Genomic DNA, 26,742 nt, shown 5'->3' with positions numbered 1-26,742 from the left:
TATCTCAGGGCCTTTGTACTTGCTCTTCTCTTTGTTCAGATATTTTTCCCTCTAGGAAGGGTACCTACATAAAAAAAACAGCATGCTCAATTACATTTGAATTTCAGATAAAAAGAAAACTAATTATTTTTTAGTTTAAACATATCTCAAATATCTCACAAATAGAAGAGCAGTCTGATACATAGTAAGTGTACAGTAAGTACTTAATAAATGAATAGTTGGTACTCAATAAAGTAGCCATATATTAATTGGTTAGAAACACTACAAACATACAATACTAACTTAAAGGCTTGTCATTTCACTAGAAGGGCGCCCCAGTTCTAGTTAAGTATTAATTTGATAGAATGGAAATTTACCACACAAACAAGACCCATTAATGTATTCAGGATACATTTTGTCAAATAAATTCTTATTAATGTAAAATACATTTTTATATTCTAGAAATGTATTATGGAAAGAAAAATATTCTCTCTGGCTTGATTCCATTGTTTATATTTTTAGCCCCCCCCCCCCCCCGTTTCATTTCCTCTGTGTGATGATGAGATATGTCTGTTTCAGGCTGGTAAGTGGTAGTTTAGATAAGTTATTTGGAATCCCTGAAGTCTGTAAGTTGATTCACAATGAAAAGTCTGCCTCTTCAGTTTCCTGATCATGGTTTCTCATGTGTTTTGCACGGGCAACCACATTTACCAAGACTTGAAATTTAGAAATAAATTTTCCCAAGAGAAAAGTTTTGGTTATTTGGCTGAGAAGTTTGTATTCTTTCTCTTCTAAACTGTAATCATCATTAAATTTCTTTCAAAGGGCAAATCACTGGTGAAGACATGCAGCAAATAATGACTAACTTTTGGATTTAGATATGTTTGCACTTAAGTCGTCTATAATAGCTTCAAAGAAAATCTATATTTAAAATTATTTGGGCAGGTGGATACTATGCAGTAATGCTTTTAATAGGAATAAAATCCCTAACAAATATTCTTTTCTCCTACATAGCACTTTAACACACCTCATTGACTCTTGAGGAAGGTTGCATATTTGTTTAACTATTTCAATGTATGTGTGCATATATATATGTAGTGAATTTCTTCAATGGCACATATTATTGGCACGCTTTACTTTCTTCTTTGATAAACAAAATTTTCATTTATTTGTTTATCTTTTGTTCTTTACCACTTAGTCTTCAAAAGCTCTTATCAAAAGGTCTCATTTGAACACTTGTATTCTGACGAAGTCCTCATGGTTTGGGTCTTCATAATTATGTACCTATAATTATATCTTTTTTGGACGCCACAGAATATAAGGGTCCCAGCTTTAGATAGAGTCACTTTTTAAATGCTTAGAGATATCATCGTTTAGAAAGTGACACAATGACTCCAGCTTTCCTAATCTACCACAATTTCCTAGTTATAACCATACTAACATTGTGGCTTAAACTTTGATCTTTATTGGTCCTCAATGTGGGGAACAACTGTCAACTAACCTCAGTTTTATTTTTGGAATATTTTGTTATTTCTTTCAATTTTCTATTGTTTCAGAGAAAATTCTTCCTTTGATATCATCATAGCAATACTCAAATTGCATAGACCAGATTCAATGTTCCACACTGATAAATGTGTTTTTAAATCACCAACCTAAGTCTTGTTAATGCAAAATATATGCCATCTACTTATCTTCTTAAGACTATTCATTATATATTCCTCAAGGACACAATGATATCAAGGAATCCCAAATATTCTCTTTTTATCTTTTAAAAATTATTTCATTAAAATGTATTGATTGCATCCAGTTGGGTCTGTAGTGATATTTATTTTCTTGGTAAATTGATAGTTATGGTGAGAAATAAAAACATCATCATAGGAAAATTCAAAATTATATTTTTGGGGGGCCTTAGGTGAAAACAAATGTTACCTATAGATTTTTAAGGTAAAAGTAAAATGGGAAGTGACCTATTCAAAAGGATGTTGACATGCATTTTTTCATCTAGTTGGAAGTCTATAAATCTTATCTAAAAATTATGTGATTGAGAGAAGTAAACTTTTGAAAGCATAGTAAATTTTTATACTATTCTTCACCTATAGAATATAATGTAACAACTTTTTACCCATAAGCTTCAGTTTACTCATTTCTATTATAATCAAAATTAGGGACAGTTATAGAAAATATGATTTTGCAACACTTTTAATATACAAATGGTATGATTACCTATGTAATCTTCTTTAAGCGATAGATTCTTTAAGGGATCAATGATATTTCAAATAGCTTCCTATATATCAATTAAAAAATGTTTGTAGAGAGGGATTATTTAATTTTGGTCTTTTTAACGTATTAAAACTACCTAAGTGTCCTTCACTTGGAATTTTTACTGTGAAAACCATTATTTTATTATCCCAGAACAAATTTAATTGTTTTCTGAAACTCCCTCTGCTACTCCACTTTTTTCCTCCTCTGATAAGCTCACTCTGTTCATAGTAATGGCCACATCTCCATCTAGTGGTTTCCTAATCGATGAATACGTGGACGACAATGAAGAAAGAACACAACAAAAGTTGCTCTAGTAACAACAATCATGGTGATTCCAGAGAACCAGAAAAGAAACTGCAAAACCGTAAGTGGAACCTTGAACACAAGCTCAGGCCTTAGACACCTATTTAGTCATATTCCTTATATAATTCAGAAGTTTGTCAAAAGGCTATCAAATAATGACAATGTTGCCCTAGATAATGTAAGTAATATTAAGTAAAATGAACTTAGAAATTTGAAGCACTTATACTAAAACATTTTAGCAAGAACATCAATATTTTGGTAGGAAAAAATCTAAAACGTTGTTTAGACCATATTTGTTTATAAAAGAAAAAGTAGAATGATTGAGTTATTAAATAAAACTGAAATGATTCATTCATTTTATGTTAGCATCTTTTGAAAATACATTGAGATGACCAGCTCTACAGATTATTCTTAGTATACTTTTCTTTAGTAAGTAAGACATCATGAAGGATGTATAATTTTTTTCCACACTGACTTAATCTTTATAAAAAATCCTATGAGAAAATACGTATTTTTAAATAACTGTAGGATGCTGTTATGTTCTGTTTAAGATGAAAAACTTTTGCAACATTTGAAATGAGCTACTTGCAAAACATTTGTGCTAGGATTTTAATAATCTGGTTTCAAGACAGTTGTGAAAGTGCATGTGGGGATATGGATTATTATTTATTATTATTATTATTATTATTATTATTATTATTATTATTTTAATTTCAAGCCAAACACAAAAACAAAGAAAAGTTAGAGAAAGTGACTGACCATCCACACCACATGAAAACTTGCAGTAAAATGAAGATAGGAGCTGACATCATGGTACAGGCACGATTCGGTGTGCATATAAGTTGATCCTATTAATAACGGGCAAAGTAGCAAGTACAGGAAAAAGACAGAAAACACAGGAAAGAAGACACACAAGATGAGATTTCATGCAATTTGCTGGCAGTGAGCAGTTTATGTGAGCCTCCATGCAGAGCCGATTTACAGTGACCATTGCAAATAAGCATTACCGAGATATTGCTAGTACATGAAGCTACTGAGCGATGTACTTTCACACACAATCAATTACTATAGAATTTATAGGAACTTGAATATTGGAAACTTTCTGTATTTTCAAATCTTTTTAATGCATCAATCAAAAAGAGTCTCCTAGGGTGAAAAAAATTTGAGAATAGGGTTTTTATAAGATCTTTAAAGCGCATCTGCATGAATTTAACCTCAGGCAAATAGCTGATGAGTGAAGTTTCCCTACGAGCAACACTACCTTTAGTCCCACATACAACATCCTTTGGGGAATGATTTGACATGGGCAAAGCTCCTGAACGTGTAGTAGAAAAAGCCGCAGAAGTCCTCAGACCTGAATTTTCAGACCTGAACTTTAAGTCTAACTGGGTTAATGAAAAAGAAAATCGGCTGCAACTTTGAATCACTTTCCCCATCAAAGAAGAATGAGCAATTGTCCTCACAGGGATAAGAGATTTCCTTGCTAAAACATCTTGCTTTTTTAGCCTTATTCACCATCACTGGTTGTATTCCTTTTTTGCTCCAATTCTGAGCTGTATTATCGAATTGCATAGTATGTATTTATGGAAATGTCTTATTTTTTCTGGGACAAATGTGGCAATGTGTATTGGAGTAAATAAGTACATAATAGGTAAGTCTATTCTAAATAAATACATAACAACCTCTATTAATGCACATTAATCAACAGATGATCTGACATGTTTTTAGAATAAACCATTCCTAAGATGATAATGGTCTGTGTTTGCACGCTCACCAATGTGTGCAAACCACTCAATGTAAAGGCACACTTTGATGAATATTACATTTAAAATTAGTTTTTAAATGTGGGCATTTTGTAGTTTTCATTTGAGAATAAAGTTTCTTAGTAAAATAATTTGAAAAGCGTAAAGCTGATTACAGACACAGTAAGTCAGAGTAGTGTTTGTTAGAGGAAGACAGCTGGCCTATAGGAAAATCAGTAGTTCTGTTTAAATAACATACACTTAACATGCTTTGTGAAATTTTATCAACTTAATTGATTTGGAATAATTTCAAACAATATAAAAATAATACAGTTAAGAATACAATATAAACCTAACATATGAGAGACTCAGAAACCATGTAAAAAAAAGGTAGACATACAAAACAATAGCTGTTTAGCAGGTTTTTAAATACCCTGAATAAGGACTAAAGACAAACTGAAAAAAGTAACTTTAATACGTTCAAGAATGAATGTAAACGAAGGTAGGCAACTCTTATACCATAAGCTAGTTACTATATATGAGAAAGTTTTTAAAATCATCCGATTTGTAACCTTAGCTTATTAGTAAATTAATTGGAATTGTGTTTGAAAGTACAATTTCTGTGGGAAGGACAGAGAGAAGAAGCAACTGTTAAGCTTATGCGGACCATGAAAAATATTGAAATGAAAACTCTTGTTTACCAGCAAGTACATCATGTTAATGAGAAACACTGGTTAAGACATCATGTTTGAGTTAAAATTGCAATTTGTCTCCTTAAATTCTTGTGGCCAATGACCATCGAGCTATAGTATTTAATACAGTAAATATTTGTTCTTACCAGGACATTGTTATCAAAGCAGACATCCGGCCCTTTTCGGTATCTGGGTTGCTTAACCATATCACAAGGATCTGGACCATCGGCTAAAGAAACTTGTTAAGGAATATGAGGTTATTTGTTTTCACATCCTTAAAGAAAGACAATGGAATTTACTTATTTTCCAAAGCAAGTATGAGATACCTATGCAATTACTCTAGTCCAACACAACCAGTTCAAGTATTTATAAATTTAAGGAACTAACTGCTACAAATTTTCTCTTGTTAGATAAAGGGCTGCATGAAGAGATCATCTTTTTAAATTTTTACTGTACACAGTTCCTGGCACATAGCAAGTACTCAATAAATATTTGTAGCATATAAGTGAATGAAATGTACAAATGATGAAGAGGATTAAGTTGGGTCATACTTGTAAAAAACAGCACAAGGGAGGACCTCTGTGTAACCTATTTAGTAAGAAAAGTAAACTAATTTCTAATAAATGACAATTCTAAACATAGATGAAAACTATTTTTTTTTCCAAAATACGGCATGGGTAAATGCAAAAATTATAGGCATTCTACGGAACCTCTGCCTAAAATGCTTTAATAGTCATTGTACTCACTTCGCATGTTTACCAACAGAAGTAGTTCTGGTGTTACCGACATTGCAGTTGTAGTATAGGACAAGATTTCCTTCTTTTTTTAAGGCTGAATAATATTTCATTGTATGTATATACCATATCTGACTCCATTTTGGATGACTGACTAATGACAGCTTTCAAGCCACCACACTCCCTATTTCCTTCTGTCCCCCATCTAGGCAAGCTGATAGGGAAGTCCAAGTGTTTCCTCCTTTGGCGCCACTTGGAGATTTGAGTCATGCATACCCCAGCCAGCACAGGGACCCAGCACCACTCCTGAACCACCAGAAAAGCCCAAGCCAGTTGCTCCTCCCTGTTTTCTCAAGCCACTTTCCAATCTCCTTGGGAACCTGTGTTGCTCTCTCCACAAAGCCTCATTATGCAAGTGAGCAAATAAGACACTTTTCATATTCTTTTGGTGCACGTGTAGTATCATTAGTCTTGACATGGAAACCAAATTTTGCATGAGGTGTCCATTCTGCCTCCTCAAGGGGATCACTCTATTTTTCTTTTTATGAGCATAAGCCCTTGGCAAGGTTAAGCATGCATTACTTTAAGACGGTTTGTCCATTCCAAACCGCTCTGATGTCAAAGGATACAAGTCTGCTCTGCCTGTATGAGCAGGCGGGTGTCACAGGGACAAGTCCCTTTGCTCTCAACCATTATGAATACTAAGTTGGTGTTCATAAGTTTTTCTACATGAAAGATTCTGCAAAATAAATATTTAAAAAAATAACATTATCTTTTGCGACTGAAATAAATTTCTTTTAAAAATTCTTACATTTTAAAATGAAAGACAAAGTATGACATCACTAACAAACAGTAAGACAGAATGAGAATGATTTTAGAGATAGGTTACGGTGCTTTCTTTATTCGTCTGCACATCTTACCTCTTTCAAATGAATACTAAAATATTGCAACAGACGTTTTCAGTGTGTTTAAGTGTTAGTCTTCACTGTTTCATTGTTGAATCTCATAGAAAAGAAGTGTTTGATTTTACATGTTTAAGGAATTGAGGTCTTTATCACTGGAACTATGCCAAGGTTGCCTTATTTTACACACAAGAAAATTAGGAGCACAAAAAAGCTAAGCATCTTGCCCTAGCTAATGGCAGAATAAAGTCTAGATCAGAGCTGTTCAGCAAACTTTCTGTGAAGATGGAAATGTTTCCTGCTTTATTCAGTATGGTAAACAATAGCCATGTAAGGCTACTGAGTGCCTGAAATGTGACTAGTGTGACTGAGACACACAATTTTAATATTCATTGTAACTGAAAGAGCCACATGTGGCAGTAACTAACTACTGAATTGGACAATACAGATATAGACAAAAATCAAGGCCTGTATTCCATGCAGTTTTTTTTCCACACCTTATGCCGTTTCTGCCTTGTTTAGCAACCAAGATAAAAATGTCAACCTGTCATTAAACAATAATTTCTTTATGATTACATATTTTCAAAGAAGTGTGATATTCTTGCTTTTTTCCCCATTGAAATTGGGACACAAGAAAAAAGCAAATCAAAAGAAACCATGGTTCAACTTAATACCTTAGTTATACTGATCTTCACAATTTAATTTAGTCAACTTTCAAAGCAGACATTACTATTACTGTATATCAATTAATGAAAGGCCAAAGAATTGTGAAACTGTTTCTGATATACTCATTAAACATACTACCATATTGTTTCTCGAAGTTGATAGACTAATACATTAATCTCTAAACAAGATGGTCTGCATTTTTCTTGAATTCATGCCTGATTCTCCTCCCCTTTCAGCTCCTTTTCATACCCTCTACATTTCCTTAGGACATAGAGATTTGCTGAAGTCAGTCATAAAATCACATTGACCATCTAGTATGGATTTTTAATCCATACTAGTTTCATTTAACCCATTCCTGAAAATATTTTTTAATAGTTGCAGACTTCTTTTCTGAAATCCTAGCAACTAACCATCCTAGCCCTTTCACATGCTCAGATTACCTCATCTCCTCATATTTCCTCTTCTCTATGTTAACATTTCTTCTAGAATAACCTGTCCCAAGTTGCTAAAAACAAAGTATCCCAACTCTTTGCTTTATAAGCTGTGCCTTTCTGCCCTGTTCTCAGGTATCCTGTGACATGGATTATCACTTTCCTTTCAAAACTTCAAAAATCCACACCGTGCCTTTCTCCTCTTACAACAAAATTACATCCCATTACAACAAAATTAAATTCTCTCTCTTTCAAATAATTTTCAAGATGTTTTATGGATATTGATGACTAACATTAACCTTGATTTTAGGAAATAATATTTTCTCCTACTTCTTTCAATTTCAAATCAAATATACCTTCAGCACAAATTTCAGTGAAAAGTAGAAATAAAACACACATCACTGAATATTTTTTATAAACCTGTTTAGTAACTATGTAAAAAAATCATATTTTTGACTGAGAATTACTTAGACTTACTAATGCAATTAATCTTAATCTTATTAGAATGAGTATACTGCAATTTTTCTCTATATTATAAACATTTTAATATGGGTTCTTTTAGACAAAAAAAACACATTAAAATATAATCAGATTCCTCTGCGTTCTGACTAAAAGTGGGTATGGATTTCTTGATCATATAATATTACAATTGAAGGGATTATAAGTTATCAAAGTTAGAGTTAATTTTAAAAATTTAAAATTTTAAAAATCTACAGAGAAACTCAAAATCTCTAATGTTTTCAACTTAAAACAGTTACTCATCTCTCTCAGACTGAAACAGCAATCTCCATTATTTTCCATAAAGATTATAAATGTGAGTACAATTTTTTAGTAAAGTAGGACTAGTCCAGAAATGAAGAAACAAATTACCTGGAACAGTTTCCGCAGTCTAATACACCACTGAATGATTTACTGTCATTATCAAAGAAATACTGGGTTTGTTCAGTAATGCAACTCTGTTTTGACAGAGAGGCTGTAAAATCATCGTCTTCCATCTCAACTGTGGAGAAACAAAGACCACCATTATGAGGGGACATTATAGGCAGTTTCCCAGAGCATTCGTTTCTCACGGAGCAAAACAAATGTATAAGAATAGGCACCCTGATTGGCTTGTTTACTGCTGTGTAATATAGTGGCAGCCCCTAATAGGTGCCCAATAAATATCAATAATATAAATTAATTCAAATACATAATAGCTATTAAATAGAGTCTAATGTGACAGAGGAAAGTTCCTAAAGTTTTGACAAAATGATTTTAACTTACACGTCTCAAATGAATGATCTCTCTCTCTCTCTCTCTCTCTCTCTCTCTCTCTCTCTCTCTCTCTCTCACACACACACACACACACACAAACACACACAAACACACTCACACTTTCTCACTGAGTTTCTTGAACTCAGCACATCCAAAAATAAAATTTTAGTTGTTATTACGATAATACCTGAGCATTTACGTACCTGCTTCAAGAAGTCGTGGAAAGGTCAAACTTAGAAGAAATTGCTGTAGAATTGACCTGAATTTTAAATGTGAATAATTATGATAAAAATCTAGATAATGTCCTTGATAAATTATATAACAAAAACCTGCATATTTTTGCATATACACAAAAACATTTCTTTTTCATCTTTTTGGAAAAAAATTGTGAATTTGCTAATAAAAGGTTTAGATGCAAGCACTTCCACGTAAGTATTTTTTTTTTTAAATATACAAAAAAAAGTATACAAAACGTAAATATTTTCCTGTTAAAGAAGTCATGAAAACAGATGTGTTTAGGACCAATGAGTGACACATATGTGTGAAGGAGCGTAAGATGAAATGAGAGTCTGGAGAAGTGGTAACTCTCAGAGGTAGAATGTCAACATTCATCTTGTAGTTTTCAACTTAGGGTTTTCTCCTTATTTTAGTTTTTAAAACTCGGTGGAAGAAAAATCCCCCAAAACAAACAAAAATGACTCCATCTGTGCCACGGGTTTACAAACTATTCACTTTACAACATAGAATGCATTAGTAAATACCTAATGTAACATTCATGAAATAAAATGTACATATTATATATAGGGCACATGATACATTCCAGTTTTATAATAAATAACAATCAAGCCAAATATTAGTGTAGAATCATCTGGAACTGAGTTTAACTAAAAAAAAAAGGCAGGTGGTGGGAGGGGAGGAGGGACATACTCTGGACATAAAATAACATAAAGGCAATGAAGTATTTCAGGATCACTATGAGATGTAGAAAACCAGTGTAGATTGACATATAAATATCAGTCATGACACAAAGCACCAATAGCACAATTTATTTTTTTCAGAAAATACAGGATTTTTAATCTAAAATCTTTGTGACATTATAATCATTTAATTTTAGCTGGGAAAGCCTCAACATCAAATGGATGTTAGAGATTAACCTACATGGAAGAAAGCTTGGACAATACAGTAGGGCATTGATAATAAGAAAGATAAGTAGGAAGGAAGTAAGGGAGGGAGAGAATGGATCCCAGACACAACAGGAAGATTAGTTACTTGATTGACCAGAACCAAACAATGACAAATTTGATCTTCCAGACTTTCCAGTGTCTCAATAGGCAGTTTAGATGTCTTATTTTCATAGGTGGGAGGGTATAGGTGTGCGGGTGAAAGAGGTAGGAGGACGGAATCAATAAAAAGAAAGAATTAGATCCATTTCAGCAATATGATGCCTCTAAAACTATGCCAGCCTTTGTATGAATAGTAAAGAGGTAGAAAGTGAGTCATCATGTCACATCAAAGCATTGATTAAGGAAGACATCTAACTTAGATATTGAAGGCAATACATAGTATAGATCAATACACCTAATATTTAAGGAATTGTGTATGCTATAATGAAAAAACACACATGAAAAGACTTTCAACAGGTCCATAGGAAAAAAGAAGGCTCTGAATAGGCTGAAGTTTGCATGAGCATAACATTGTTTTCGTATAAAAAAACTGAATAATTGTAACATTTTCCAGTGATTATTTAGGAAGAACTATTTATAAATATTACCAATATGTGCTATAGGAAATGAAAAAAAGTATCTTCGATAATGATTATTTACATGTCGCAAAATCTGTATTTTCATCCAATTCTTTACTATTTCCCAATACCTTTCTCTCATTACCAACAAAAACACAATTTTGACTTACCAGGCAGCTGCAGTGGCCCACCAGCCAATGTGTAATATGTCTGCTATTGATGGCTATAAAATATAATTAAAACGTCATTTCATTAATGTACACTGAGTATATCCCTGGGAGAAGGAGGGCTGATGGGGTGTTACTGACCACATATGCCGAGCGATGCCCTGCTCCTTGTTTTGGTGCAGCTCCAGGCTCACACACTGACTGATAATCATAAGATTTGTTAAAAGCATAGACCGATATATTAACCAGGTGTCTCATCAAACTGGGATCAATCTCTCCAAAAAATCTTCCAATCTGGTATAGAAAAAATATAGTAAAATAAAGTTTCAAATTAAAGTCAGATATTAACACCTGAACCAGCACAAAGAAAAGACATAATACAAAGAAGCTCTGTACTGCAACTACTCAGGAGCTTTAAAACAAAAGTAAGTAATAACTCAGTATATGACACTCGAAAGAACTCAAATGAGCTTAGCTTTTCTCATTGCTCAGTCGCTCTGTGTGAAATTTGTGGACAGAATGGACACTGTTTACTAAGCATTAAGGTCACAATCAAATGCCTCCTCGGGAAAAGTATCATAAATGAGAGGAATGGGTGGTACTGAAAACAAGATATGAACTTGTAGGGACTGTGGTGAAAGGCAGTGAGTCCCATCTACAGGGACGACCCTGAACTCCCGCCCCAAAACACTGTCGGTTAGGAACAAGATACTTATGGTGTTGAGAGATATTTTCTTTTTCTTGTTTTTCAAAGACAAGCCAGAAATGTAGAATCAGAAATGAAATTAGCTGGCAATGAATTCTATGTGAACCAAAGCCTATGTATTGCCAATTTGCAAACTTGGGATTAGAAACTTCAGTTGTTTCCAACTAGCCACATATTAAGTTAGACATTATCAACTGATAACTGTTGAAGATATGGATATTTTTTAAATTTACAGGAGATCAAAAATAAAAAAGTTAATGTCAAGTTAAGATCCTTAGCTGTATGTTTTAACAGTAACTGAGAGTACCAGAAAGTAAACTCAACTAACAAACATAAGAAAACCTAGATTTAGGATGCATTTCTTAATGATTTTACTATATTAAGCACTTTAAATTTATGACAGAAATACAGCTCAAAGGTTTCTATAATGGTGGGAAGGAGTTTTGTGATGCTGATCAGGAAAACAAACTTTGGAAACCCTACTTCTTCCCATTTGGGGTACATACCTGGTTAGTATAATCATCATGATTTGCCATCAAAAGAAACCCACCATCATCTAGAATCACACAATCCATGACCTATCAAAATAAAAATAACTATTAACACATTTTTAGAAAGGTTAGGTGGTTGTATTATCCTTACTCTATTATATGAGATGATTATAACAACAAAAATGGGGGGGGGAATTGAATGACTGTATCTTCTCTTGAACATGCATATGTATATACATATATATACATATGCATGTTCAAGAGATTCTGATGAAATAAATTAAGGACATGCATAGATTCATGTCAAATCCACAGAGCTTGGTATTCCACTACCATCTATATAGTTAAAACAGCCAACTAAGTCTGAGGAAATCATAAGAAAAAAATCAGAATTAATCTTTTTGCCACTCCAAAGTCATCTAAATGATTCAGGAAATTGTATAGATTGACATATTTAATAATGTATAAATATTTTATTATTTTAAACAGAAACTTAAGATTTTGACAAAGATATTTTTAAAAGTAAATTTTCGTCACCGTATTTCACAGTCTTAAAAAAAAAACAACACGAAATAAAAACCTGCAGCCTGAGGATACTTACAACTATTTTATATTAAAACTATTTGGTTGCGTAATTTGAGATTTAAAAGAAAAAGCAAAACATGGAATGTCTATGACATAAGAAAAAAAATCATTCATCCTGAAATACAGAATAAATTCCCACCCAGCTTAAATTCATGAATTAATTTAATAATTTTTATTGTATAAAACCACAATTTAAAATGTTGTTTTCAGAGTTGGGGGCATATGCATATAAAGACTATGTAAAACGGATAAACTACAAAAATAATTAAAATTATTGGCTTAAAATTTTGCAGAACTAGAAATGATAAGGTGATATGAACCCTCTGCTTTCCTTGGAAATACACATACACACACACACACACACACACACACACACACACACACACACGAGGCCCAGAAGAAAACAGTGGAATTCATTATTCTTTATTTATTCTTGGAATAACTCATCTAGTATCATTCTTAACACATCTTTAACTTTTGAACAAAGAAAGTCCACTTTGCTTTTTCAATTTCTCAAACGGAAATAAAATAGAAGGCAATGTAAAATCCAGTCCATGTTAATGGAACTTTGTAATAAAGTATATAATTCTTAGGTTTAGCTAAAAATTTTTCTTACAGTGTTGAACAAATTCTGAGAAAGTGCAAAAGATAAGGGAAGACTGCATTGATAACCAACAAGGACATTTTAGTTAGAAAATTCCATCCAGGAACACAGGTAAAGATAAATATGTATAAAATAATCTAACGTAATTGAGATTAACGCAAATACAGTTCATATTTATATGGCTCTTTTTATACCTTTCCGTAATATAGAATATTTTTAAAAATAGAAGCACTTAAGGTTAGGAATTAAAAGCACATAATTCATATTCTTGTCTATGAATTAGTTCACAACTCCATTGATTAATATTTTTAGCTTTCAATTAAAATTTCCTGCATCTTTTTTATCATTAAAGTCTTACCAAGAGTAATTAAGATAAAATAAATAAATTAAAAATTTTCACTAAAGAGTTTTCTTACATCACTGTTTCTTTTGCAGTCACAAACTGGACCAGCACACTGAAAGACAAAATACAATTGTCACCTTAGGTTTTTTTTAAATTTGGATTTTAATTATATCGTATTATTACCATGTTACAACTAGAAATCTTAGAATAATTCATCTAGTATAAAAATAAGACTAAATAATGGTGTATTCCATAAAAAAAGATAATAGGTTTATCTTGAAAAATTAGACATCAATTAATAGATAGCTAAATTAGTATTTCAAATTATAGCATTGAAATATTTTTCTTTTTATTACATGTAAATTGATTAAACAAAAAAAAATCTTTGTAAAATAGGAATCCATAATTCTGTTTCAAAGTAGTTGTACTGAAAATTCATTTTTCCTCTGTCTAAGAACTTTATTTTTACTTTTTAAAAATTCTTATTTGAGATTATTAAATATAGCATAAGAAGTTTTTTTAAATTATCTTACCGGATCCCTGATTGATGTTTTGGTGAAATTCTCTATCCAGGAATTCACATCAATTTTAATTCCAACAACTGGAAAATTATATAAAGAAAAATTGACAATACATTAAAAAATGTAGCTATGATTCTTACATATCTATTTTTTCTCTCATTTGAAAATTCCTGAGTAGGTAAAGGTACAAGTTTCTTGAGATGAAAAAGAAAAAAAAAATCTATTTAATTTAAGTTGTACCTTGAAAAGTTGATTCAAATTAATTTAAAAGCCTGCAATTTCAGTTAGTTGAAATAAATATTTGCTAGGTAAGTTAGGTAATTTGTACAAAAGCATTAAATTTGGGTTGAATATAATGTTTATTACAGAGATATAGTTCTTGGAGTTTTCATTAAGAAGTAATGCTAATGGCTCTTAACCTATAAACTTCATTTATAGTCACAGCACAGTTTATTTATTTGCCACAACCTGGCCAATTAACTAATCCAGATAGTTACCAAAAACAAAGTGATAGCATTAGGAATAGCTTTGTAAATATGGCGTTGTTCAAGCAGAATGGTTTAAGAGGCTTCCCTAACCTCACCAATGCATGAATCAGTACTTAAGAAATGTTTATTGAAGAGTGGATAGATGAGAGGATGAGTGGGTGGGAAAGTGGGAGAATGAATGAGAGACTGAGAGAATAACTAAGTGAATAAAAGCAACTGAGTGAATGAGTGAGGGGTGAATGAGTTAGTAAGTGATGGAGTGAATCTATGTAGTTGAACCACGGAGGGATAAAACTGCTCCAGGAGCAGGAAGGTAATTTATCTGCCTTCTCAATCTGGCCTAATATATGCTCTTTGAAAAACTCAAACAATACTGAACCGTACAACAATAACAAAAAATTGTTACTTTATTGTATCCACTCATTCCAGCCTGCTTCCAATTCCCATTGATGCACAATTTTACAGATCATTTTGGTTTTTTGTTTGATTTGTTTTATTTTAACAAAAAGTAATTTCTCTATCTCTTTTATTGGGAGTTAAAAAATGTATCTCTACTTAAGTCTTTTTAATAGACTCGTAGTATAGATATGTCATCATTTATCTTTTCCTCCAATGACGGAAACTTTTCATGTTTACATTATTACAAATACCTACAAGCTTGGCTGTATATCCTTTTGTGTATTTGAAAGTGTCTTTTGGTTAGACCTCTAGAGTGGGATTGCTGGGTCAATCCAACATTTAGAATTTTGATATATGACGTTAAATTGATTGCATAAATTTGTGTCAACAGCGTATAAACATACATTTTTTTTGAAAATTCCTCAACTCTATATAGTATCAATTTTATCACCAATCATAGAGAAGTAATTGGATATTATTTTATTTCACCTATTTTTTATTTTGATTTAGTTGAAGCTTTTTGATGGCCTTCCTGATAAGCACTGCCCACTTTTAATATAAATATTAGATCATATTTAATTTTGGTTGTGTCTACGTAAACAATATATATGCTTACCTGCAGGTTTAAGAAGTTTCCCTTGGATATATATTTCTACAGCTTTGCTTACCATAATGCCTGATTCATAAGCACCAGGTCCGCTTTCTAAAAAAAAAAAAAAAAAAAATGAAAACAGGCCTATCTAGATAAATCAAATAATATTAATGTATTGTAATAGATACAGGTAAATAGTGTTTTGCTTAGGTATTCTAGCATAGGTATGTGGTATATAGTCTCTTCTTCCTTCTTCTTCCTCTATACACCAGGCTAATTGGAAGGTCCGTGAAACGGTTTGTATTAATTGACTTTGTGATGTGAATTATTTAGCTTGTCTGCATCTACTTCTGCAATATAATGGATGCAACTAAATCTCTGTTTCATGACATTTGCTAAAATATTGCTGGAGTGAAGTGGAAAGATTGATCTTAGATGACCCAAACCACCTTTGCCTTTTAGAAGACACATGTCCCTGGACAAAACTCTGACATTTTCTGAACTTCAATTTCCCCATTTATAAAAATGAGGATAAATAATACTTACCCCTAGAGAGGTTGAGGGATTAAATTAGAAAGTTTTGGGGAATGAACACAATAAAAATATTTTAAAATATGGGCTATTATTACTTTCTATAAATAATAAATTTAACAAACTGCTTAAACTAATTACATTTTTAAAAATTCATTAAATATTCTTGCATATATCTGCAGTTTGTGAAATGAGGGATTATCTACATGTGTTTCTATGCATTGTGCATGACTGTAGATATGCTGTGTCTATGTTACTGGAGGGCTATTTCCTGTGTATTCATTTTATCTCCTCAAATAAACAGATGCTCATGTCTTTCCAATGCCATGCATATAGTATATGCTTACTAATGACTATTCTGAGCAATTAACTTGCAATATATTGTTTCTGGGAAAGCAGGTAATAGCAACAATTTATTTAAAAAAAAGAAATTGAGAAGGCTGAATTCCAAAGTAATACTTACTGTTGAAGTAGGGAGCAGTGAAAACATAGTTATCGTTATCAAGACTCCTTTTATAGAAGCTGTCCTCGTATGTTTCTGGGTTTTCTTGCCAGTTTTCTCCAGCCCTAAGGAGGAAATAACTCATCATTTTTATTCTTTAATCTACCTGATAATTTACTTTTCCCTTTGTGGACAAAACTGAAATTTACAGATATGTTTACATCTCAGGTATGTCTGAGAAGTTAGTGGTAATTGATGAGGTAAATGATACCAGCATAGAATTATACTAAGGGTCAGAAAAGCTGACTCCTGGTTCTACTGGGTCATTTGCAACCAGGTGATTCTGTACAAGTCAGTTAATAGGTTAATTGATATTAATTAATAAGCCTGCCCAGCCCACTTTATGGATTATGCTGAAGATAAACAGAGGTAAGATCCATTGAAGAACACAGTAAACGATGAAGTGCTACACCAGTATAGCCAATAGGCTATAATGATGATGTTCATTTAACTAGCTTAGCTTGTATCCACAAAGAGAAAATCTCTTTTAAAATACCTTAGATTTTGTCATGGACATGATACACAAGTACATCATTGAAGAATCATATAACAGAATTTATTAAAGGAATGGAATATTTTAATAATGTAAGTACTTTAAACAATGACTCCAATTAAATCTACAAATAATGATCAGTTTCTCTGAAGAATGGCTTCCTCATACAGCAATGTGCGGATCCTTGGAGTTGTCTTTGTAATGTATTTATTTTTATAAATGTGATTTGAACTTACTCTTTGGGATAAACTCTAGTAATTCCTCCATCAGTCACAACGAACCGTGCTTTCACTCCCTTGCTGAAACAGAAGACAGAGAAGGAAATATTTTATTCAACTTATTCTTTGTAAAGTGTCAATTTAGGAATTGGTGATACAAAGATAAATAAAAGAAGTTCCTAAAATATAGGAAGCCAAAGTAAATATATCAGTAGATGCAAACTATGTTTGAATAGTTAAAACATCAAATAAATAACTACTTAAAGGGAAGATGCTTAAGGAAGACATCTCAAAGGAAATGCTAATACAGCTGACTTTTGAAGATGGAATGGGAGTTAAGAAGGATGACCGAAAAAGAGGGAAGACATCACATGTAGAGTGAAGAGTATGTGTACGGGACAACTAGTGAAGAGTGATTGTATTTGGTGTAATAAAAGCATAAGGAACAAGGTGAGAAACAATAGGAAATAAAGTTTTGAGTACAAGATTGTTAAGAATGGTCGGCTTATAAATGATCTTGAAATCTGTGCTGGAGTGTGTCACCTTTAGCCTGAAATTACAACTGCATTTTAAAAGTAAGACTGGCAAATATGAGTTGTATGGAGAACAGACTAGGGGCTGTAGGTAGAGGAATGGGAAGCACTAAAGGCAGAAAAATCAGTTGCAGTGATTTCTTGGAAATGAGTAATTAGAACCTTGAGTAGGAAGAGGAGAGGAAAATATTATAAATATTTAGCATTTGTTATTGATTGGAAATAGGATGGAGAAGATGCTGTAAATGAGAACCATAATCAGATCTCTCAATTTCTTGATTGTGTGTATTATAATGCTATTAGAAAGCCAACTGAACATTCGCTGGAAATCTTATTTCACCACAAATGCTGAAACACACACAAACATGCCTATTAATTTGGTTATTCATAGTGCAGTGTATTTATTACATGTAAAGCTGAGTAATGGCAGATGTTAGTCCTGACACACACCCACAACTGCAAATATAATCGTCAACAATTGCAAAATGATTTTCTCAAGAAATTGTTACTAAAATAATGAACTTTAAATTTGAGAATTCACAGAAAGATGCTAAACTGAAATGGGGACTATGTATACTTTTTATTATTAGAACAAATACTTACATGTTTTTCTGCTTACTCCAATAATTTTGGACAAGTTCATTTGTAAAGCCTGCATCCAGTAAGACTCGATTAATCAAATCCGTGTTACCTAACACAGACAATGGATAGCCTCAATTACACCCACATATTTTTTAATTAGGATAATGAGACAAATATATTATTTATTTCTAAAAGCAATTTAGAATGAATATTATTTCTATGAATTTAACAGCATATACTCTTACTTTTCTGCCTGTTTTTTATATTGTTCATCTTGCCTCAGATTTTTCAGGATATGGACAGAATTAGTAGTTGGAAAGCCAATTAGAAATGAGGTAAATTATTTTGTAAACTTTATCAAAAAGATATATGAAATTAGCAAACCAAGTAACAATGAAGAAACGGTATTCCTCTTTTTCTTTTTTTGGTAGGTTAATGTGGTGATTCCAAAACATCATAATTTCATGGACAATTTTATAAATAAATACAAAACTACATAATACATGTAGTTTTTTTGTTTGTTTGTTTTGGCCAAGGAACATAATAAGTTATCATAGACCAGCCCTATTCCAATACTGGCTTTTGAAATCTACTGGTACTGGAGAAAGAGCTTCTCAGCTCAAGTTCAAAGGCAGTGGAGAAAATAGATGATGAGAAACAAAGATCAAATTAATACACATTAATCAAAGTTTTTGTTTTCTTAAACATTTTTTGCCTTCATCCTTTTCTCTTGGCTCCTCTGCTCTAAGCCAGTGAAACTCTGAATAACCAGCAAGTACCCTCTCAAACTTCACATTTATGATACAATTTCATTTTATTCAGGTAAGAAATATATAGTCTTACTTATTATCCTATTACTACAAGAGGTGCGGGTAGGATAGGCTGGAAACAGTTGGTTTTAATTAATTTAATTTAATGTATCTTTCACCCAGGATTAAAGATTGACTTAATCCATATTTTAGATTTCATTTCAAATTTCTTTTAGGAACTATCTTTTTTATTATATTATTTTAGAAACTGCCATCACTTTAAAAAACAGTCCATTTGGAAAGTGAGTGCTATAATTTAATTGTCTCAAATCCTTTTAGGTAAAACAAACAAACAAAAAAGGAGACCATTATTCTGCTTTGTAATATAAACCAATACTGTAAGCAATTTCATAATTTTGTTCATATTTTGTTATACTGTAAGTCTAAAATGTGTCTTAAAATAGGTCTCTTGCAGCTGATTACATACAATATATAAACAGATTATTAGTATTAATCTTTACTGGTACACACACACACACACGCACACAATCTCATTTTTACATTAGTTCAAAAATAAGAGGGAATATAAGGAAGACAACTACTCTGTAATATAGACATTTAGGTAGGTTAATAAATTAACTTAATATTAGGTGAGAGTTCTAATTTTACTGATGGATTAAGTATTTTTAAAAATCAAATTAAATTTGATTGCATCCCTTTGAAAAGAAACAATTTAGATCACAGATTTCAATCACTGACATTTACTTTTAGAGTTAGTTTTACATATTATTTGGTAATGAAGTAAAATATGATTGAGAAAAGTCTGTAATACATAATCACCAGAAAATATAAATTATTTTATAGCTATTGGCTCCTTTTTAAATTAAAAATCCAATAAAATTTCAACTCTTCACATGGTTATACAATCACATCAAACATTTCCTATTGGATTATAGGGGAGGCTGATAAAAGGTGAAGTGAAATGAAGGAAGAGATTGAAGAACACACAACAGTATAGATATTAATACTATTATTCTGAAAGTATTTTGTTCAAACATATTCATACTTTTCTAGGACCTAGAGGCATCCAATTAAAGAAACACTCAATAATATTAATATTTCAGTTCTCTCTTGGGAATGCCTATTATTTACTAATAGGAAATAAAAAATAATGTGAAGTAACATTAAAAAGGCTCTGGCTCGCTCAGATAGACCTTACAGAGTAGAAAGTTTTGGAATCATGTGTATTCAGGCATGATAAATGTAGACTTAATCTACCCAAAACAGGTTTTCAGAGTAGCTAATTATTATTAGTGGTGCTAGAAAGTTATAAGATAAATTTAAACTTGAGAGATCGCGTTAAGAATGAATTTTCACTTTTTATAAATTAGGAAGTGCTTTTTTTTAACCCTTCTGATAGAAAGGGAAATTATTTTTAAAAAGAAAAAATGGGAAAAGAGGAGGAAGAGGAAAAAGGGAGGAAGGAGTAGGGAAGAACAAAAATGTCAGTTATATATACTTTTTTTTCCCCAAGTTATATTCACTAAGGTAATTTTTGCCATAGAGCTGATTTTCCTGTTATTTCCCATTTCCATTGAATTTTTCCTTGATAGTACTTTCAGAGGATATTTTTAGAAAAAAAAAAGTTAAGATGTTTAAATGCTTTAAGAGTCAAGAATCCATAAATCTCTGTGAAGTTTCTTAGCATGAATGATTTTCAAATTTCTCTGAAAGACAAATGTTTAAAAACTACTAAAATTTATTTTATTCCAAATTGATTTACATCATTAAATGGGAAATTATAGAATCATATTTTTAATATACAAAGTTAACTGTGATCAAGATAGAATATCAGAAAGAAAAGAACCCATTAAGTGATATATCTTCATTTATAGGTTTTTTATTGTTCATATTAAAATTCCTTATATAAAGTGGAGGATATATACATATGAATTAATAAAAAAAGTGTTTTGTGTTTGTTTTCCTCTATATAGTAAGAAGAATGCAATGAAAAACCTTCAAAAAATCATTCAAAATTAAGTTTCTTAAATATGAAAGGAGCAAAGATAAGTACAATCTATTTACATTTAAACACTTGCAAGTATTACTTGATTTTGAAATTTTGATTTTACTTAATGAAATAAAATTTATTTAATATATAAAGGGCCAAATTGTTACATTTTACAGTAAAAAAATTCATAAAGTATATAAATATATCATAATAACAACAAACTAATCTGAACCAAGAATTGACCACTTTGGATATAACCAGAGTGGTACAATTATTGCAAATTAATGTATACTTACATGATGGATTGTTTGGAGTTTTTCTATCAATAAACTCATTGAAATTTAAAAGAAATTCGGTGTTATTATCTGACATTTTAAGATCATTGCAGTAATCTCTGAAAAAAAACACATTTTAAGATATTTGGTATTAAAGTCACAACATTACAAAATGGACATAGTAATCATAGAAAATGAAAGTGGAAATACTGGTTTTTTGTTTTTTGTTTTTACTAGCTATATGACTTTGTAAGCCACTGAACCACTTGTTACCTCCATTTTCTCATTTCTATGAAACAATGACAATAAGTGGTATTATAGATGACATATATTATGCATTTGACTCCTGGACTATAGGTGACCATATGTTAGCTTTTGTTATTATTATATTATTATCACTATATGTTGTAGGTTTACAGTTTTCATATAGAAATTGAGAAATTTAAAAAAATGTATTTATTTACTAAATATCAAACACCCATTATATGTTAACGTTTTATGAGAAATCACTGTATTTAAAAAAAAAATAACGTAGTAGAAAAAGTGACATTAATTTAACTATCTGCAAATCTCTTTAATTCCTGACTTAATAAAAGACAAGTGTACCTCTGCATTCAATCAACTGCAATATTTTGTTTTGGCACATGGAAAATATACATTCTCATACAGATATGCAGCTGGAAGTGCAGGATTATTTAACAGTCTTCAGATAATCGTATTTATTCTTTTTTGTATAACATACCAAAAGTTGATTATTTGTAATTTCTTGATAGTTACTTATAATATGGAATCAAAACCATGTCAATGAACTTTTGTACCGTACCGTTACCTTAAAATTCAATGTACTTCCTTACACTTTAAATGAGTCTTTATCTATGATTTTGTCACATCATTAATTGGCTATCTGCAAAATATGAATTATGCAAATCTTCCAAATGATGACACATTTCATCATACAATATTGAAAATTCACATTTATTACTATCATCACTGATCTCAACAGATAAGTCAACTACTGGCAAGCTGTTATGATCACAGTAATAGATACAACTTTCCCAAAATTCTAATTTTTGTTTATAAATTCAGATTTTGACATTGGAAACAAACACTTAGTTGTTTTCTTCAAAGTAAAAGGTTCATTTGATTTTTTTTTTTAATTTTTTTTTTAATTAAATTTATTGGGGTGACAATTGTTAGTAAATTTACATAGATTTCAGGTGCACAATTCTGTATTACATCGTCTATAAATCCCATTGTGTGTTCACCACCCAGAGTCAGTTCTCCTTCCATCACCATATATTTGATCCCCTTTACCCTCATCACCCACCCCCCACCCCCTTACCCACTGGTAACCACTAAATTATTGTCTGTGTCTATGAGTTTTTGTTTCTCATTTGTTTGTCTTGTTCTTTTTGATTTTTGAGAAAATATTTTCCAAATACCCAAATCATATTTTAAAATAGAATTATTTTTCAACCTATTTCACTCAATTCAGTCAGAATAGTATTTTTCTTTAAGACATCTAAGTTACTCAGATGTGCCATAGAACTTGCGTTTTCATTTCACAGAATATTAATAAAGTTTATTAAAGTTTAAATAAAATGAATAATTTTATTTAAATAAAATTATTTAAATAAATAAATAAATAAAATGGTAAAGTTTAAATAAAATAAATAATTTTTACTGCTTTAATCAAGGATATTTTAAGTGCATCTGGCTTTTTCCTCAATGCCAGTGCCTGGCAATCAAGATTAAAATGGCATTAAAAAAAAGATTAAAATGCCTTGATTCCTGTTAAGGTATCAGATCACCATTGTTTTTATATTGTCAATCCAAATGACAATATGATGAAATAGACAAACATCATCTGACATTCTTAGGAAAACAGCTTTGACTTTGTGGATTCTCTGAAAGGACCTGTGGAACCCACAGGGTTCTCAGACCATACCTTAAGAACTGCTGTCCTAAATGTTTTGGAAATTCAGCATAAATATAAGGGATCCTCAATATAAGATTACAATTATAATAACTAGGTTAATACAACCAATAGATTGGCTAATGAAATAAGCAAAAATTAAATTAAATAGTAAACATTTTCAGATGTAAGTAAGTCCACTATCTAAATACAAAACCTTAGAAGAGAATAGAAGAAAAGAATGTTAGAACTTCAAAAACAAAACAAAACAAAAAAACACTTCTCAGTTCATGGGAAATTTTAGTTTAGAAAAGCAAGGTTTAGAAAGTTTATATGATTTATACTCATTTCTTTATTGATGAGCTACAATTAAATTCTTCCCTTAATGCTAGGCTGTTTTGATTAGCCTGGTAAAAGGCCAGCATATTGAATTATCATCTCAAGAATTAGAAGTCAATGGCAAGGCTCTGGAAGGAATAAATAAAATGTTGCAAATAATAAACCATTTTTAGAATTCCATGTTATTATTTAAAAGGCATTTCTAGAATTATCTTTGCTCATTTTAATCATATAAACAACTTTACCAGTGGTATTTAATATTTCAAAGATGAGGAAACTGAGATTCAAATATGTAAAAAAGATTTGCCTAAAGGTACCTAAAAAGAAAATGGTTAAGCCCCCGAGGAGAAGCCAAGAATTCACGTCCCCCATTGGTGTGTTTTAACCATACAATGTGCTTTGAACTTAAACTCTGGGGACTCTTGTTGCTGCACAGCTCCAGGCCAAAATCAACTTTGACCTCTTCTACCAACAAATGGATTTCAGTGTTGTGAGCAATTAATTTAGAGAATGTCATCTTTTTTTTTTTTTCTTTGTCTTTCTTTTTTTTTTTTTTTAATCCTTGCTGGCTGGGTTGTGCTTCATTTTGAAATAATCTAAAGATATTATGATCTTTAAGATATTATTGACTAATTCTGGTGACAGTAAACATTAAACATGTTTGATAATCTAATTTTTACAAAGCTGTGAAAGTGTTGAAAGTACAAGTAAGGAGAGTTGTTGAATTAGGATGGAAACAAAGGTGAAATAATTTTAAAAATGGAACTATTAGAAAAATTGAATGTTTTGTTAGTGGAATGAGTTTTCCAGTAATGAGAATCATCCAAAAGTGTCACAGAAAATCACCCACTATGTGCAGTGCGTGCCTATGCAATAGGCAATAAGAAGCAAGAGACTGATTGGAATATTTGAGAGGCGAATATGTGGTTAGACAGACAGCATTGATGTTGGTTGCTTGTTAGCCTCATGATTATTTAACACAGGGCTGGGAACTTGAGGACTCAATATAATCACCCCTTCTTAGGTTCTTGTTCCAAAGGAACCACCTGTGGTTACCAAAACTGCTAAATTGTGCCCCAAAGATATGTGGAGAGACATGTTGATACACTTTCTATGAGGTGCTGTTTCTCCAAAAGAGATTATACAGAGATCGTTATTTAATCTCTTAGGAAAATGACTACTCAGAAAAGTGAAGCAGCAAGGTGAAGACTTCATTGGGTGACTTTAAAGAAACAAATCAAACTTTAATTTGCTAAAAATACCTTCAGGGTATGACAGCTACCATCTCTTTTGGTCACTTTCTGTTTCTAACCAAATGGCCTTTGTAACTTAAAGGACTTTGACACTAAAATACTTTCAGTATGAGAAATATGGTGAATTATTTCTTTCTAGAAAATTTAAAATGAGTGTGTTCTCATTCTGTTCAAGAAACTTACACAGATCATACATCACAGATTAGCACTGAACTATAGGTTATCACATATTGTTGTTTCTTTCTCATTCTAACTCATCTTATTTGAAGTGCCTTTCTCATTTCTGATTATCCGAGAAAGATAGAAAAATTCATCCATGTTTTAGACTTTTCATCCCTATGACTGTGAGCCTTTTGAAGGCATCTATATTCTCAATGTTTTCATTTTGCAATAGTTTTAAAATCGAGGAAAATGCTAAAACTGATTATTAACCAGTATAAAACAGCTTAATGTATTTAGGAGTTGACAAAAATGGTTCTATCTTTAAATTATTTTAAAATAACTGCTTTTTAATACCCTTTATTAAATAATAATGCTTCTTCCTCCTCCTCTTACTACAACCATAAACAGTAGCTTTTATTTAGAGTCCATATCTTACTAAGAACGATGGTAAGTATTTTGCAAGCATTATGTCATTTAAAATTTACACAAGCTCTGTGAGATAGAGTTGATATAATATTTTGCAAGTAAAGATACTAAGTGCAGAGAAGTTGAGTAACACAACCATAACAATGAAGATGTGGGAAACAGACTCAGATAGTCTTGCTCTAGTTTCCCACACCATTTCTCATTCATAATACTGACAAAAACATATGACTGCTGTTCTATACCACGCACACTTCTGTGGTATATTTATTATAGGGTATTTCTGAGCAATAAATATAGTCATGCATATAAAGGGCTTAACACATGTTAATTGAGGGGGACACTCATTGGTTTGTTCTATAAGTTACAACACTGCTTCCCTTCTGTGGTATTTGCTCCATCCCTAAACACACAGGCAAATTCCAGTCTTCCAGTCAGCCAGGCATATTGATACTGAATATGGCTTAGGCCATAGAAATGATCCACCTGCTAAATGAAACAAAGTCCATTGCTTACGAATTGGGAATTGGAATTGAGAGATATATTTATCCTCTGTGAGTACCTGGGCTTTTACCATATTTTCCATCTTGTCTAATGGTGAAGCATAGAAAGCCAATCTGCATGGTCTGCTATTTAATAATTGGGTGAGATGAGTGAAGAAACTGCCTGGAGAAAAAGTCATATCTGAGATAGAGGAAGAGTATTATCACTGCATTGTACTTTCAATGTCTTTTAACAGTGTTACTGTCTAAGCAGTGAATATATAAATTCGAGTATGTTAATAATACTCCTTAATATTCTACTTTCAACCTAAAACTGGTTAAAGCAGTTTTAAGTTGCTCAAAGTTGCTTGTATCGAATAAAGTGCTAATAAGACTGCTAATAAGACTGTTAGTGATTTTAAAAATATTCTCCATATATTTATAGCTTCTACAATAGCTACATATTTATTCATCACCTACTGTGTGCCAGGCAATGGGTTTTATGTTGAGTATTGAATGGAAGTCATACAGACGCAGGCATGGCTCTGTTGGAGAAAGTAAATAAAATAAAATGTAGCTGATACTCTGTTAAGGGGAAATGCAGGATTCTATGTGACAGCCAGCGAGGATGTCTTATCCATTGAAGATGGGAAATAAATTCCCAGATGAAGT

At 31.6% G+C, this 26,742-nt stretch overlaps 1 protein-coding gene across 5 annotated transcripts in view; it reads right to left on the bottom strand.

Moving 5' to 3' along the window:
* The window catches only part of CACNA2D1 (calcium voltage-gated channel auxiliary subunit alpha2delta 1), a 469,014-nt gene that overhangs the window by 12,098 nt on the left and 430,174 nt on the right, over window positions 1-26,742 (bottom strand). For all 5 annotated transcript variants that reach the window (XM_081079528.1, XM_081079529.1, XM_081079531.1 and 2 more), the window contains 14 exons: window positions 21,518-21,615; window positions 18,483-18,570; window positions 17,365-17,427; window positions 16,597-16,700; window positions 15,627-15,713; window positions 14,136-14,203; window positions 13,676-13,714; window positions 12,086-12,157; window positions 11,015-11,167; window positions 10,877-10,929; window positions 9,169-9,224; window positions 8,582-8,711; window positions 6,342-6,451; window positions 5,125-5,207 (listed from right to left, as the gene is read on the bottom strand). In XM_081079528.1, coding sequence (XP_080935654.1) covers window positions 5,125-5,207; window positions 6,342-6,451; window positions 8,582-8,711; window positions 9,169-9,224; window positions 10,877-10,929; window positions 11,015-11,167; window positions 12,086-12,157; window positions 13,676-13,714; window positions 14,136-14,203; window positions 15,627-15,713; window positions 16,597-16,700; window positions 17,365-17,427; window positions 18,483-18,570; window positions 21,518-21,615 — 1,204 coding nt within the window. The remainder of the gene's footprint in view (window positions 1-5,124; window positions 5,208-6,341; window positions 6,452-8,581; window positions 8,712-9,168; window positions 9,225-10,876; window positions 10,930-11,014; window positions 11,168-12,085; window positions 12,158-13,675; window positions 13,715-14,135; window positions 14,204-15,626; window positions 15,714-16,596; window positions 16,701-17,364; window positions 17,428-18,482; window positions 18,571-21,517; window positions 21,616-26,742) is intronic.

The sequence above is a fragment of the Rhinolophus hipposideros genome (assembly GCF_964194185.1).
Source record: "Rhinolophus hipposideros genome assembly, chromosome: 18".
Lineage (NCBI taxonomy): Eukaryota > Metazoa > Chordata > Mammalia > Chiroptera > Rhinolophidae > Rhinolophus > Rhinolophus hipposideros.
The sequence above is the reverse complement of the archived record's forward strand: the minus strand, read 5'-3'. Positions and strand labels throughout refer to the sequence as shown.